Source organism: Panicum hallii, chromosome 3, assembly GCF_002211085.1.
Source record: "Panicum hallii strain FIL2 chromosome 3, PHallii_v3.1, whole genome shotgun sequence".
NCBI lineage: Eukaryota > Viridiplantae > Streptophyta > Magnoliopsida > Poales > Poaceae > Panicum > Panicum hallii.
Genome location: NC_038044.1, coordinates 54,973,193 through 54,989,260, shown reverse-complemented (window position 1 = coordinate 54,989,260; position 16,068 = coordinate 54,973,193). Strand labels below are relative to the sequence as shown.

The 16,068-nt window shown below is 45.4% G+C and overlaps 1 protein-coding gene across 1 annotated transcript; it reads right to left on the bottom strand.

Moving 5' to 3' along the window:
* Positions 1–3,073: 3,073 nt before the first annotated feature.
* Positions 3,074–5,262, bottom strand: LOC112886860 (11-beta-hydroxysteroid dehydrogenase 1B-like). The gene is made up of 6 exons (XM_025952872.1): positions 4,842–5,262; positions 4,319–4,511; positions 4,135–4,220; positions 3,913–4,044; positions 3,664–3,828; positions 3,074–3,566 (listed from the first exon to the last, which is right to left on the bottom strand). Exons 1-6 carry the CDS (start codon positions 5,022–5,024, stop codon positions 3,279–3,281), a joined length of 1,047 nt encoding a protein of 348 aa, XP_025808657.1. The 5' UTR covers positions 5,025–5,262; the 3' UTR covers positions 3,074–3,278.
* Positions 5,263–16,068: the final 10,806 nt, after the last annotated feature.

The following is a 16,068-nucleotide window of genomic DNA, read 5'->3' as shown; positions in this document are numbered from 1 at the left end:
CGTTTTCATCCACATTGGCAATCTGGGCCAAAATCCTTTGTGCTCCGTTACTAGGTCTGGATAACGAGCTGGCTTGGCTCGGTCCGGCTTGCTAAGATAACGAGCTGGCTCGGCTCGGCTTGTTATCCTAATGAGCACAAAAGCCTGCTCGGCTTGGCTCAGTCCGGCAGCTCGCGAGCCAAACACTGACATACTCTCCCAGGTGATATATATCTATACACATCAAATAAAAAATATTAGGATAATATATGGTTCTATTTTCATACTTTTAGGATCATATATAATTCCATTGGCGATACTTTCATGATTCATCAACCATACATGTTCCATCAATAATATATGCCCATAACCTAGCCTATTATAAGTAAAGATGTTACAAAATACTAAGTCTTGATCTCTCAGATACATAAATTGATCAGTCCATTCAATGGACATTGGACAAACACAAAAGCACAAAGAAAATACTGAGTCTTGGCTTTTAGACGGCGTATAATGTAGGTGGAAATCATATTGTACGTGTAGCTCGTTCGGCTCGCGAGCAGCTTGCAAGCCGGCTCGAGCTCGCTCGTTATACTAACGAGCACAAAGTTGTGCTCGACTCGTTAGGAATTAGACCGAGCCGAGCCAGCTACGAGTCAAGCGAGCTAACGAGTCAGGAGCAATTTTTCCAGCCCTATCCATTACCTTCAGAATAAATTTATGTTCTACCTTATCAAATGCTTTCTCAAAATCAAGCTTAACAATTGTCAGCTCCTTTTTGGATTTGTGAAATAAATGTAGATATTCAAAAGACCAAGCAACGCAGTCTTGAATTATTCTAGACTTGATAAAGCCATATTGGTTGAGATGAATGATGCTTCTGATGGTTAACTGCAATCTGTGGGCCAGTAATTTTGTGATAAGTTTGGTAGAGCAATTGAGAAGTGAAATTGGTCTGAAATCTGCAGCTGTTAATGGAATCTCCTTCTTTGCCACCAGTGTTACATAGGATACATTAATACTTTGTAAGCAAACATGTTGCTCATTGAAGCCCCCCGGAGCACAAGGCGCAAGGTCCGCACGCACATAAGCCATCTCCGGTGGCGGCGAGGAGGAGCACTGGGGTTTACTGTTGCTACCAGCAAGACGGGGAGCAATCGGAGAAGTCGAAGAGTTGCAAGGGTTGTTACTGTTTGCTGCAATTCCGTAAAGGAGTTGTAGATGGGAACCACCAAATTGTCACCCACTTGTCAATCTGAATCAGGTAAAGAAATCACAATTTTCCCAACTGGGCTGAGCTGCATTGACCGAGGGTCCGTGCTTGACTCCAGGAGACTTGTTGCAAGTAAGTGCCACGTGGCCCCAACCAAAGCAGGAAAGGCAACGAATTTTGGAATGGCATGCAAATCTGGAATGTGCCGTTGAAAGATATCTGTGGCTTGATAGGTCCATATTTTTTTTCTTCTCAAAAGTTTCCCTTTGTTAAAGCCTATCTGCCATATAACCAGGTATAACCATTTAGACGTGATGTGATAATTATCTATGCCCCTTTGTTTTATTGTATGCTTTGTGTGCTTTGAAGACACCACAACTCTAGATTAAGACCATACTACCCTATCAACCCGTATTCCGCACAGGCTAATTAGAATTAATATAAAAATAATTTATAGCTAATGATTATAATTATCTATCCCACACCCCATTTCATCTATTAAATATTCTAACACATACTCAAAAATACATATTTATCATTATCTAGTTGTAATAGAGTTCATTTTGCATCAAACCTCCATATGTGTTTGGTATATATTTAACTGAATCATTTGTTTGTAATTGTTATTATTATCTCTTCTATCATACATGAATACATGGTGACACATGTCGTGGGTAGTATTTTTATATAAATAATATATTAATAATGATAGAAATCGTAATTTAGAATTTTACATTGGCGCTTTTTAATATTTTGTTATAATTATAGAATTTAGATTCAGATTTAGAAGTTGGCTTAACTTTTAATAATAACATAGTTGGATAATTTATATGCAAATTTAGAGGGTTATTTGCATTATTTATATAATGGTATAGGTCGGCAATTTACACGAAGATTAGAAGATTCTTCTAGATTTTTTGTAATTGCAGAGGTAGGTAATTTAGATACATGTTTATAGAGTTACTTTAGTCTATTTTTATAGTGGCAGGTGGATAAATTATTATGAAAGATAACAGATTCAACAATTATTATGATTAGAGTTGTCGGATTGATGGCCGGATGTTTCTAATTTTTGTAAGAATTTTTAGGATTTCTCTATTTTTGTCCATCTAGAATGCTAAGTGGTTTCACGTGAAGGTTTCAAAAAAAGCCTCCTAAAACTCCAATTTAGTAATAGTAGAGTTGTTCATCAGTTAAGGAACAGCTTTGTAGCTGCTCAAGTATCCGGTGCTCTTCATCGTGGACTGGCAGGTTTTAGCTAGGCTTCATCGCAATATGATAAATCCACAAATATATGTGCCACTGTGAGGATTGTAGCCTACAACTTGTCTTCCGAGGCAACGGCTCCAAATCAGCGAATTTCCTTTACTTACAAAATATTGTGCACAAGCTTTGGTCGAAGGACCGGTGAAATAGACTGAAGATGCTGGGCGCCCACAGCTTTATGCCAAAGCAGAGTTTTTATTCCAGGCAAAAGAGTAAAGTTCTCAAAAAAAAAACTTGACTGTACTCATCCACTCCAAAGGTCATGCAATAGAAAGAAACAGCTTTATGTCAAGGCAAAGTTTTTATTCCAGGCAAAAGAGTAAAGTTCTCAAAAAAAAAAACTTGATTGTACTCATCCACTCCAAAGGTCATGCAATAGAAAGAATTGTCTTTCGAATACGTGGAGACACTGCTGTGATGCCCTTGTATTTATCTAGCAATTTGAGGATGATTATTTCCCCACAAAAAGAACTTTGGAACCTTGCCATTTTTACTGGTAGCTATTCCAAATTGATTTTACCCGGAGCAATTTTTTACTATTAAAGAAGTGATGATTTTTCAGACGCAAAGGATCATTTTGGAGCGGAGATCAAGAAAACTTCAGACTACTTCCAAAGCAGGACACTGGTTACACATAACGATGACAGACCACCACCAGAGCATGTCTTATTCATTATCAGGTACACGGTATATTGACTTGACCAGAACGATAACAGTTTTCGACCAGAGTTCTGTACTTCACCTATTCCATGGGCCGATCAAGTGTAAAAAGTTGATGCTGAAAGAGCCTACAAGCAAGTTGCACTTTGTGCACCGGACCTCAGTCGGTCTTGACGTCGTCGGAGCGCAGCGAAGGTGGGTACAGCAGCTGCTTCCCACCACCCTCCGCCATGGTCTTGCTCGGGGCGTCGGTTTGCCTAGCGCCATGGCCGTGCATGTACAGGAGGCGGTAGCAGGTCTCGACGATCTCCGGCGCAAACACCCTCCACAGGTACATTGTCCTAAACCATGCCGGCACGGTCAGATAGCGCTCACCCTGGCAAGCCGCTTGCACCATGGCCCTGGCACAGTTCTTTGCGTACTCCACTGGGAACAAACCAATTTGAGCCTGAAGCATAGACATGTTCAGTACATATTTGTATGTGTTAATTCCAACTTCCAGCCAAATGGCAGATCTCATCAATTGAGAGTAGCAGTGTTCTCACATCGCGCATTTCTTGATCAACCTCCATTTCACCTTGCTCCTTGAGGTATTTCCCTTTCGACATCTCAGACTCAATCCACCCAGGCGTTACTATTGTGATTCCAATTTCGCTTCCGAGTTCGGTTCGCAGTGTCTCAAAGAAGTTTATCAGTGCAGCATTAGCAGCCTGAACATAAACATAGACAAAACAGACATCAGTTGCAAGTATCAGCATACTGAAGTACGGTGAAATGAATGAAAATTGTGCTACATTATAGAAGCTCATTCTCGGGACAGGATTCCATCCTGTTGCAGAAGCGGTGACAACGATTCTCCCTCGGCTCCTTTTCAGGTATGGGAGTGCAGCAAAGGTTGTCTGAACTGAACCCCAGAAGTTCACATCCTGAAAAGGCATTACAGGCTTATTAGTTCAGTATCTGTGGATACCATGATAAACAATCAAACAAAGGAACTGGAATTCAGAAAATATTACAAGCTGGGAACTGTAGTTTTTGACATCTGGAATCTCCTGAAACGCCCCCACACTCGCAATGCCAGCATTGCACACAAGATGGTCCACTGAATACGAACATCAAGCGGCGTTAGATACACAAAGGGAAGCTGCTTGCAACGGTGATTCAGAAGCCAAACCATAATTGTTCGATAATCGTGCTTACATCTATCATAGTGACTGATTGCGGTCTGAACACATCTCTTGCAATCATCAGGGTTAGCGACATCGCCTGGTAGAACGATCACGTCACGTGCACCAAGCTCGATTGCTCGGTCGGCAACCTGACGGAGGCTTGATTCCCTTCGTGAGACTAGGACTAGGGAGGCCCGCTTCATCGCGTACTGGTAGGCCAGTTGCTGCAGAAAACATCACAGTTTAATTGAAGCTAACAGCCTAACAGTTTCATCGTCCTCATGGGTTTCTTAAATGTTCTGTCAACTGAACTACAGCAAACCGCCAATTGTACAGACATAGTTGCAAGAAGTGAAGAAACAGAGTAATCCCAAGATGAACAGAGTACTAGTTTACTTGTAGACGTAAAGCTCAGTTATTCTAAGCTCCTAATCCAAGGCTGACGCAAACAGTAATAAACAATCAAATTCGAAGATACTTAACACTGCAAGAAATAATTTAGAAAGGGAAAACAGAGCATCTCGCATGTTGGTAAGTCTCAGGCAGTGAGTCACCTCGCCGATGCCGGAGGAGGCGCCGGTGATGAGGACGACCTTGCCAGCGACGTCCTCGGGGAACAGCCAGGAGAGGAAGGAGTAGCAGGTCTTGAAGAGGTAGTAGGGCGGGTAGAAGAGCAACAGGCTGGCGACCATGGCCGGCGTCCCCACCCAGTTCAGCAACCCGTTCACCAGATCCATGGCGTCCCACACGGCTCCTCAAATCTGTTGGTCGGCTGGGAACTCAGCTAAGACAAGACCCTGTCCGTGCCAGTGAATGGATGTGTCAGCCGGGAGAGCAGGACGGAGAGGGATGTTCTTGCAATCCTGCGAGCCCAGAAGCCCTGCTGTGTGTTTGCATGGATTGGGGGAAGCTCTGGTCGGCGACACGTAGCTGCGGGGGTGGAGACGTGGCGGCGGAGGGCGGCGAGGCCCGGGAGAGCGGTGGAGCGTTGCTGGCTGGACGTGGCAAACTCTTTCATTTCTATGTCCGGATGAAGGGAACACGTCACCAGGCATTCTCGCGTGCACCGCAGACGCCAGAGGCCAACTTGCCCGGGCCAGAATAATACGTTGGAAGGCCGGAAGGAATGTGGCATGAAACTGAACTGCAGCCCGGCCCGGTTAATTTTGTCTTCTAAATTTAGTAACCAACCAGAAAAATGGGCTGAGACGGCCCACTTGTTGTAACTCCATAGTACCCAGAAAAAAGATGGCCCTACGAAAATGTTGGCAGGAGATGCAACCCGAGGCCCATATGGCACTTTTTATTTTGCGGGTGCCAATTGGCAGGTATTGATCCCGCCACGTCAGTCTAGAAAATATAGCACCAGTACAAAATGGGGGTCTACGTTTCAAAAAAAAAAATATGTAGAACATGCGTTGAGTACCGGAAACTAATATATAAAATCCACACTGCATGATAAAGTTATCACAAATTACAATTCTTTTACATGTCCAGTTAAGTAGCGCCTATATATCACAATAATAATTAGAAAAATACAAGCATCGCTATATGTCAAAATAATTAGAATAGACGTGGATAAAGCATCAGGGGAGGAGCTATAAAACTACGCAATACCCTAAAGGCATCCTAAAGTGTTCCGTGACTATCAATACCAAAGCAACATGAACGCCTATAGTCCATGAACATCTCAATAATAGACTTTGCTTCTGATAATTTCTGATTGTTTGTGTGCTCTTTTCCCTTATTTGTGTAATCAGCAGTATGGCTGAAAGAAAATACACTGGCACTTGCACAGGAAGGACATATTTCCTTTTTATTAAAGAAATGGCCTATTGACATCTCGTAGTACAGATCGCCTCACTGATGGTTGGTGTAGAGGATTTTGCAAACTATCCCGTGCCCCTATTCTAGGTTTTATGTCATACTTGTGTGGTACCACAGCATTTCTTTAGATTAAGGTTAAAAATCGGCATTTTATATCCACATGGTGGATATATATAGCCAAGGATTACAAGAGCTTTTAGACTCTAAACCTCAAAATGAGGGTTACAAACACACACAACAAACAAAACTATGAAACAAAGAAAGAAAATCTAGAAAACTACGCTTTAATCTTCTTCTTCGTTCATGTTTCAGTCTTGTAATATCTTTATGCAGCACTAATCCAACACATTACACATCTCTCATCTGCTTCGAAATTTGATGTCTTAATTGTCCATTGCTTGCCAAATCCTTTCACATAGAAACCACATAAATAAATTCCACCTAGGCAATATATTCCACTTAGAACACGGCGTTGAAGACGCCATCGTCGCCCATTGTTGTCGGTCAAAACTCGCCGGCGAGCAGTGACAGGCAACACAAAGAGCCAGGAGGCTCCCGGAACTACTGGTGGGCCCCGGTCCCTCGGTCAACAGCCCGAGATCCAGCACATGTCCTGGCTTCGAGGTCACTAGGCATGCCACCTGACCTTGTACCTGATCAGGAAGGTGCTATGTGTTAGTTTCCTATATACACAGACACGCATAAACATTAGTCCGAGCCGTGATCGGCTCGTCAGGTGCTTCCCGGTATCGGCTTTAAAGAGACGATTGTGTTCAATACCGGATCGGATCTATAAATAAAGCGTGCACTTCTGATGATAAAATAAATCTCGCCCCGTAAACCTTAAGCTAATCCAATCTACAACGGTTAAAGCATAATCGGAACATCCTACACGTGATCGAGCCTAACAAATACACGAGGTAACGAAATAGCAACCTAAACAGAGGCTTAAAAACCAACCAGAAAGCCGATTCCCGGAACAATCTCTTCTTAAGCTGCCATAAGACACCAAACATACTGCCGGAACATTCAACCTGTTTGAAGGCTCTAATTATGCAGATATTAAACTAAATTTTTAATAATTAAAGACTAACCATAACAGATTGGATCTACAAGAACAGAGCAAGAAGGCTGCCTTCACATCCGAGATCGGACACAACGACAACTGAACATTTATAGGTAACAAAGGATGCACGATTAAAGCATGGAAGGACTAATGTTACTCCATACACGTTAAGATAACTAGTGTTACTCGCCATCAACAATGTTTCAGAACGAGAAACATAAAAAGGCAGGTAAGCAAAGACGATGCCGCCCGGTGTGATTGGCTGCACGGTAGTTACCCGAGAAACCCTAGAACAGGGGAGGCGATGCGCCGAGAGTTGTTGATGAATGATTGATTCTTTGTTGTTTACCCACGATACATATTTATAGTCCATAGACTTTCCTTTCCTAACCAACCCTAACCAAACACGACACAAATCTTGACTATCTCTATCTAAACTGTTTAAACATACATACCTATCTAGATACACGGCCACCCTGGGCCCAAAACATCTGCATAGGGTCCGATTCGCAAGCCCATTATAACTATCCTTCAAATCCATCTTGCTCCACGGCCCACTTTCCAGCCTGTCTAAATTATAGCGATAACACATGCCCCCTGGTTTTGGCAATGATAATTCTGAAACCATCTCCTTTTTAACCGCCTCGACTCTTCGACTTCTGAAATCCGTACAGACGTGCCTCTTCAACTTCCAGGGGATGTGACCGCTCTGCATCAGACTCCTTGGGAACCGTTATAGTGTCGGTTCACTTCACCTTCCACTTTGCCTTTATAAGCTTACCCTTGGTAACTTTCTTAATCGTCTTCTTTCTTCAGCCACTGGCAACCGCATCTAAACCAATCTTTCTTCCTCTTGCAATGGCTTCTTCCTCTTCCTCTGCCTCTTCTGCTATTTCCTTTGAATCTGAATCCTCCCGAGAGCCCACTCCGGAATATGATCCGATAGCCGCCTACGAGATCTTTGCCCCCCTGCATTGGGATGCAGAGGAATGGGACTTCCAATCCCGGTCAGAGGATGACGAATCCTTAATCGATGGCGAAGATCTCACACTACTCCTCGGAGCCGAGCTGGAGGAGGATGACAAAGACGACGCATCCTGGAAGAAGAACTCCTCTCTTCGGAAGAAAACGCCGATTCCTCCTCAACTAAGGAAGATTCAGTAACAGGAAACTTCCTCCTTGGCGAGTCATCAGAAGATGCCGCTGAGGACGACGAAGAGACCGAAGATGAAGGCGACTCCACCAGCAGCAGCAGCGGAGATGATGATAGCAACAGCAGCGGTGATGATAGTGATGTCAGCACAACTCCGCCGACCAAGCGCCGCAAGACCTCGGCGTCGACTGGTGGTAAACTGTAGCACTAAGCCGATAGATCGGCTCTAGGAGCAATCGGCTCCTCTTTTGTACTTACTCCCTCGTTGTAAATAAAACCTCCTTTCCCGTCCATGATTTCTTTAAGCACAACAGTCCGTTAAGAGCCGATGGCAACGCATCGGTTCCCTTCCTCAAAATATGCCGATCCGGATTTGAACCGGTTCTTCAATTCATTTCATTCTCCGCCTAAATCCAAATCTTTCTTCAAAATAGATCTCTGAAGATTCCCCAAATCTAGGTTACCTTCCAAAAATCCCCTTCGCTCATAAACCCTAGCCACGAAATTCTCCCTTGAGCCTCAAAATACGCTCTTAATCCTGCGCTGCCAACCCTAGATCTGTTCCCCGAGTTCTTGACTTCATCAACGTTCCCGATGGCGGAGTCTTCAAACACTGGCACGAATATCTTCGGTCTGAAGGTAAAACTCCGACCTCTGTTAATTTAATGCAGTAATCACAAGATTCCTTGCATTGTTAAATGACCCCTTCTTCGACTACTTTGTCTTTCGTGGGTTTTTCTAGGCTTCCGATATCCTCTTTCCGCATCCTTCTTCCCCCAATTCTTTCTGTCTTGGGCCTCGTTCTTACGAGAAGCCCATAGATCTAATTTCTTGCAAGGCTAATTGAATCCCCTTCGTGAATCAAGATATAGATCTAGACTCCTGGTCCGATAGCCTTCGTGCTTGGCCGAATCCTCCCAAGGGTTGGGTAACTTGGTATAACAGAGTAGCGAACACCTACCAGCCTACATGGGAGTCCATAGGGATAGCCGATGCTCTGTCTCTATCTCTTTCTCCTCTCGAAATGGATGAGAACCTTCTGAAGACCATCGGCTACTTTTGGTCTGATGCCTTAAACTGTTTCCTCTTTGGACATAGTCCAATGACTCCAACCCTTCTAGATGTTATGATGATCACTGGTCTAGATATCTCATCAACCTGTCCCTCTGCTTACAGACTATCTGAAGTTCCTTTCAAACTATCCTCCAAAGCAGAGTGCACGAACTGGGGAGCATATCTGAACCAACATCTGAAAACAAAAGGGCCTGGGGAGCAAGGCGTGATCGGGGCTGCACGGTAGTTACCCGAGAAACCCTAGAACAGGGGAGGCGATGCGCCGAGAGTTGTTGATGAATGATTGATTCTTTATTGTTTACCCATGATACATATTTATAGTCCGTAGACTTTTCTTTCCTAACCAACCCTAACCAAACACGACACAAATCTTAACTATCTCTATTTAAATTGTTTAAACATACATACCTATCTAGATACACGGCCACCCTGGGCCCAAAATATCTGCATAGGGTCCGATTCGCAAGCCCATTATAACTATCCTTCAAATCCATCTTGCTCCACGGCCCACTTTCCAGCCTGTCTAAATTATGGCGATAACACCCATCCGATAAGCTGGAATTAGATTTTTACCTAGAGAACTACATACCTTTGCAAAAAGCATCACAACAACGCCTCAAGGGAGGAAAAGGACACCCAAACAATGCTGCGAATATCTTCGGTCACCCCACAAGGTTTGCAGCAGCTGGTTGTGGCTGCATCAGTCATTTGCTCCTCTTTGGAGAGGCCAGCTGTCGCCTCGGCGACTGCTAATCTTCCTTCGAAAGGGACGCGCCTGCCAAAGCCGACTGCTAATTCGTCGGCTGCCGCTCCTCCTTCTGAAAGGGTGAACCCTCAAGAGCTGACCTTCGCTTCTCCCGCTGTCAACGTTCCTCCTCCAAAAGGGACGCGCCTTCAGGAGCCGATCACTTATTCATCGGCTGTCACCACTTCTCTCCCAGGACAGGTATGTTTTACCCCCCAGATCATTTTCATTCTTTTCTATGCTGCTCTACTCACATGCCTCCCTTCAGGGCCTGAACCTCTCAGAACTACTTGCGTTTGATCCTGCATCCATTGGATCGGCCATATTAGAAGCCAATGATCCTCAATCGGATTCGACCACAGTCGCCAGTCAGCTTCTTTGTGTGAAGGACCTTTTGTCAGGTTCGATTGACGCCCTGGTCCAGTATTCTAGTGCGGTAAAGCAGATCCTCGAGGAGATCATCGCTCAGCTTCCCGTGGCTCTTCAAGTCAAGCTCTTGCCAGCCGGGCACCTCCCTTCCTTTCGGGCAAGAGTAGCTCAAGCTCGTCATAGGATTGAGACCCGTCGCTCTCAAACACCCTTGAGGGCCAACATTGTCGAGAGGTGCCGGTCAGTCAACGAGAAGAAAGCTGTTCTAGACGCCAAGGCTGACACATCTACTCCCACTCAATGGCTTCTTCTTCTGGAGAAGGACCTAGAAGACCTGAAGGCTAGAGTCCGGGCCACTGAGCAGCGCATTCAAGAAGAAAAAGACCTTATTGCCAGCTCCAAACGGGAAGCAGAAGCCCTGACCGCTCAACTGAAGGTGGATCTGGCCGAGTTGAGTGCTCTGAGTAAGCAGGTGATGCCAGGAGTGTACGAGGAGGACGAAGCAGTGATTGCTGAAGTTGATCGTGACTGTCTCGATGTCATCGCTGCCATCGATGAGTTTCTCCAGCAGGCTTGCTCATTTAACAGATAAACTTGTATGTGTACATTTTCAACCCTAAAGTCGATGGTCACACATCGGCTGTTCGATGGTCCCAATATGTTGGGCACTTCAAAAAAATCTAGAGTCGATGGTCTCACATCGGCTATTTTGACAACTTAGTGTGTTGGGCATGAAATGCTTTTCTTTATTATGTGGGCCGACTGCACACATCGGCCTTCTTTTCTTGCTTTTATTTTAGCACACGTTACCAGTTTCGCATACACGAGCCATCAGGTCTTGTCAGTTTGTACCCTTCCGCGCAGCTTCGGCACTCCCTCATTCAGGCCCATTGGTCGCATCGGCTTTATCATTCATCATCCCACATGCTCGGGAAGTATCTCTTGAGATGTTGACCATTGACCGCCACTGGGAACTTGACGCCGTCTAATTCTTCAAGCATATATGCATTCCTAGACAGGACTTGGTCAACCCTATACGGCCCGTGCCAGTTTGGGGACCACTTGCCATACGCTACGTCTTTAGTTCCCAATGGTAGTACTGCTTCCCAAACCAGATCTCCTACCTGGAATTCCTTCGGCTTGACCTTCTTATTGTACGCGTGGGCTACTTTGGCCTTATTTTCTTTGATCTTCTCAAGTGACCAAAGCCTGAGCTCCGTGAGGTCCTCAACATTATCATTCATCAGAGTAGCATACTCTTCAGCTGTTAAGTCATTCTAGAACTCTACGCGCCTTGATCCGGCCATAACTTCCCATGGTAAAACAGCCTCCTGCCCATAGACTAGGTGATAAGGGGAAGTTTTCGTCGCCCCATGGCAGGATATACGGTATGCCCACAATGCCTTTGATAAGACCTCGTGCCAACGCCTAGGGTACTCATCAATCTTCCTCTTAATCAACTTGATGAGGCTCTGATTGGATGCTTCAGCTTGTCCATTTGCCTGGGCATAATATGGAGACGACCTGATCAACTTGATGCCCATGTTGGTGGCAAACTTCTTGAATTCCTCTGAAATAAAGACCGAACCTCCATCTGTTGTAATAGTCTGAGGGATCCCGAACCTATGAATGACATGTTCCTTGACGAACTGAATAATGTCTCTGGATGCCACCAACTTCATAGGGATCACCTCTACCCACTTGGTAAAGTAGTCCGTGATGGCCAAAATGAACTGGTGGCCTTTGCTGGATGGAGGATTAATTTTGCCGATCATGTCCATGCCCCAGCCTCTGAACGGCCATGGTTTAATAATGGGGTTCATCACTGACGCTGGTACCATCTGAATCTTCCCAAACCTCTGACACGCTTGACATCCTTTATAATACTTAAAACAATCTTCAAGCATGGTGGGCCAGTAGTACCCTGATCGCCTAATCAGCTACTTCATCTTGTGAGCCGATTGATGAGTCCCACAAATTCCTTCGTGGAACTCATGTAAGAGCCAATTGGACTCAACCGGCCCCAAGCATTTAAACAACAGTCCTAAAGTCCTGTAGAACATGTCGTCCCCTATCAGGACATATCTCATGGCTTTATAACGTATCCACTTGGGTGCCCCCCGAGCCGAATCCTTCAAGTAATTGAAGATATCGGCTCTCCAATCTCCCTGGTCCAGTAGGTGCACCTGATGATTGGATCCGTCGGCTTGGTATCCTGAAGCTAGTTGTGCCAAATCATTGGCCTCCGAATTCCGAGCTCTAGGTATCCAATAGAAATTTATATACCTGAATTGGGCTATCAGCTCTTTACATTGCATCCACAATGGAAAAAGTAACTCACTTTCACACCTGTATTCCTCTATGAGCTGAGAGATCACCAATTTCGAGTCCCCAAAAACTTTTACTGCTTCAGCTCCGGCCTCAAGAAGCAACTCCATACCTTTATACACCACCTCATATTCTACAAGATTATTGGTGCAAGTAGTAGGCAATCTGATTGAGAAAGAATACGTTGCCCCCCGAGGCGATACCAGCAGGATACCTATGCCACATCCATCTCCGCAAACTGATCCGTCGAAGTACATGGCCCAAGCACGTGCAGAAAGCACTGCTATGTTGGTGCTGACCCTCTCAGCAATAAGATCTGCTAACGCTTGCCCTTTGACAGCCTTTGCGGGTTGATATCGGATATTGAACTCTGATAAAGCAAACATCCATTTTCCCAATCGGCCCTTCAACACAGGAGCCGATAGCATGTGTTTTACAACATCCGATTTGCAGATAATAATTATCTCGGCTGATAGTAGGATGTGACGAAGCTTGGTGCATGTAAAGAATAGATAAAGGCATAACGTTTTGATATCAGGATACCTTGTCTCCGCGTCCAGCATCCTTCTGCTGAGGTTGAATACAACCCTCTCCTTATTGTCATGCACTTGTATCACTACCGACGCGATGGAGGTGTCACCAACCGATAGGTACACGTAGAATGGCCTATCTTGTTGGGGTGGAACCAGCACAGGTGGTTTTGACAAATACTCCTTAATCTCTTCAAATGCCTGTTGCTGCTCTGCCCCCCAGCGAAATTCTTCACTGGCTTTAATTTTCACCAACTCCATAAAAGGCTCAATCCGCCTAGAAAGATTGGAAATAAACCTCCTGACAAACTTGATATTGCCAATAAGTTGCTGGAGCTCCCTCTTTGTAGTAGGTGGTACCATGGTGCGCACGGCTTCCTGACTTTTTAGGCCAATTTTGATCCCCCTTTCATGAACCAAAAAGCCCAAAAACTGACCGGCCGACACGCCAAAAGCACACTTCTTCCGATTCATTCTAAGCCCAAACCTTCTAGTTCGTTCCAGAACCTGTCATAAGTCCTCCAAGTGTCCTTCAACCGACGCAGACTTCACCACGACATCATCAATGTAAATTTCCACCAATTTACCGATCAAGTCATGAAAGATGTAGTTCATGGCACGCTGATATGTAGCGCCAGCATTCTTCAAACCAAAGGTGATAACCACATACTCAAACAGACCCACCGCTCTAGGTACTCTGAATGCGGTTTTGTGTATATCCTCAGGGGCCATAAAAATCTGGTTATAACCAGCGTTGCCATCCATGAAACTCAAGATTTTGTGACCAGCAGCCACATTGATCAACGTCTCTGCAACAGGCATTGGATACTCATCCTTCGGAGTAGCTCTATTGAGGTCTCTGAAGTCCACGCAGACTCGCCATCGGCCGTCCTTCTTCTGTACAGGTACAACACTTGAAATCCACTCGGCATACCTGCAAGGCCTGATGAATCCTGCTTCCAGTATTTTCTCCACCTCCTTTTTCACTTCGACCAGGACCTCAGCCTTCATCTGTCGTGCTTGCTGCTGGAACGGTCGAAATCCACTTTTGAGAGGGAGCCGATGCTCAACTATGCGTCTGTCCAACCCAGGCATCTCTGTGTAATCCCAGGAAAAACAGTCTGCATATTCTTTTAGTAAAGCTATCATCGGCTCTTGCAAGCATGGCTGTAATTTTTTGCTAACAAATGTTGGCCGCGGCTTATCCCCAGGACCAATATCTATTTCCTCGAGCTCGTCAGCCGACGTGAACCCATATCCTAGTTTCCTATCATCTGTTAAGTCGACACTGTAGATGGATAAAGAAGATGGTAAAAAGAATTTTGGCCGATCGTCGAGATCGGCCGCTCCATGTCTTTCATTATCCTTCAAATCTTTACAAAAAGAGTAAGGGCGGCTGTCAAAGCGGGCCTTTCTGTAGCGGATATAACTATGTAAAATACTTGACATCAAAAGTTTGTACTTTATTTTTTAGGGCCGATCGCAGGAATCGGCCTCCACAAATGCGCTAGAGCAGCTTGTTCCTTGCAACTCCTCTACTCTATAAGGCCAGTGGATAAGACTAGCCTCACCCCATTTTTTGTAGCTTCAATGCGATCGCAGCCTTCCAAACTCATCCCTGAGATCGGCTCCTGGTCCTCCGCGTCCTAAATGCTCATAGCAGCATGTGAAATCTCAATCGAGTCATCTGCATGAACCACCTCTACCTCATCTCCATCCCACTGGATTAAACACTGATGCATTATGGAGGGGATGCAACAGTTGGTATGCATCCAATCCCTGCCAAGTAGGATGTTGTACGTGCTCTTGCTATTGACGACAAAGAAAGAGGTTGGGATGGTCTTGTTTCCGATGGTCAAATCCACACTGAGGATGCCTTGAGCCTCTGAGGTCTGCCCGTTGAAGTCACTTAGCGTGATGTTAGTCTTGATCAAATCTCCGGTGGACCGCCCCAAGCGGCGCAGAACTGAGTACGGCATAATGTTGACTGCCGCTCCTGTGTCCACCAACATCTTGTTAACGGGTTGGCCGTTTATGTATCCCTTGAGATATAAAGCCTTCAAATGCTTGTAATTCTTAGCTTGCGGCTTCTCAAATATTACCGGCCGGGGCCCCAAGTCAAGCTAGGCAACTGACGACTCCTCATGGGCTCGAGCGTGGAATTCTGCAGGGAGCACAAACACCATGTCTGTATCTGCCGATGTCCTCACATTGGCTCTTATTGACTTCGGCCGCCACTCCTTTCTAGGAGGGCGCGATTCCCTTTTCTGCACATGATGGACCCATTCCACCAAGTTCGGGCGTGCCTTCCTTAATGACTCGAGATATCTAGCCTCGGCTTCTTCCAAGCTGCGCAACCGCTGAACTCTGCGCTTCTGAGAATGATTGAGTCCATCAGGGCACCATCGCGGATGATGATACTTGTCTTCTTCTTCATCAAGGTCCATCCTCCTTTGTGGCGATCGAACCTGCTCTTGCTGAGTTGGAATAGGTCCCAAACGCCGGAAAACCGAGACCCCCTTTGCGTCTGGTCTCACGGGTCCGCACTCTGGGCAGTCTCTAGTGGTAGGCAATCGACTCATACCAGAATCCCAACAGTATCTAAAAAATGGGCAATGCCAATGATCATGCGTGTCTTCATGCTTCTTCAAACGTTTCCCAGTGCGACGCTCGTACTCTTCTTCCTCTG

Coding starts and splice junctions, on each gene's coding strand:
- LOC112886860 (XM_025952872.1), bottom strand. CDS start 5,024: ATGGATCTGGTGAACGGGTTGCTGAACTGGGTGGGGACGCCGGCCATG. Junction 4,512..4,841: donor CCTCCTCCGGCATCGGCGAG/GTGACTCACTGC, acceptor TGTTTTCTGCAG/CAACTGGCCTACCAGTACGC. Junction 4,221..4,318: donor AATCAGTCACTATGATAGAT/GTAAGCACGATT, acceptor GTTCGTATTCAG/TGGACCATCTTGTGTGCAAT.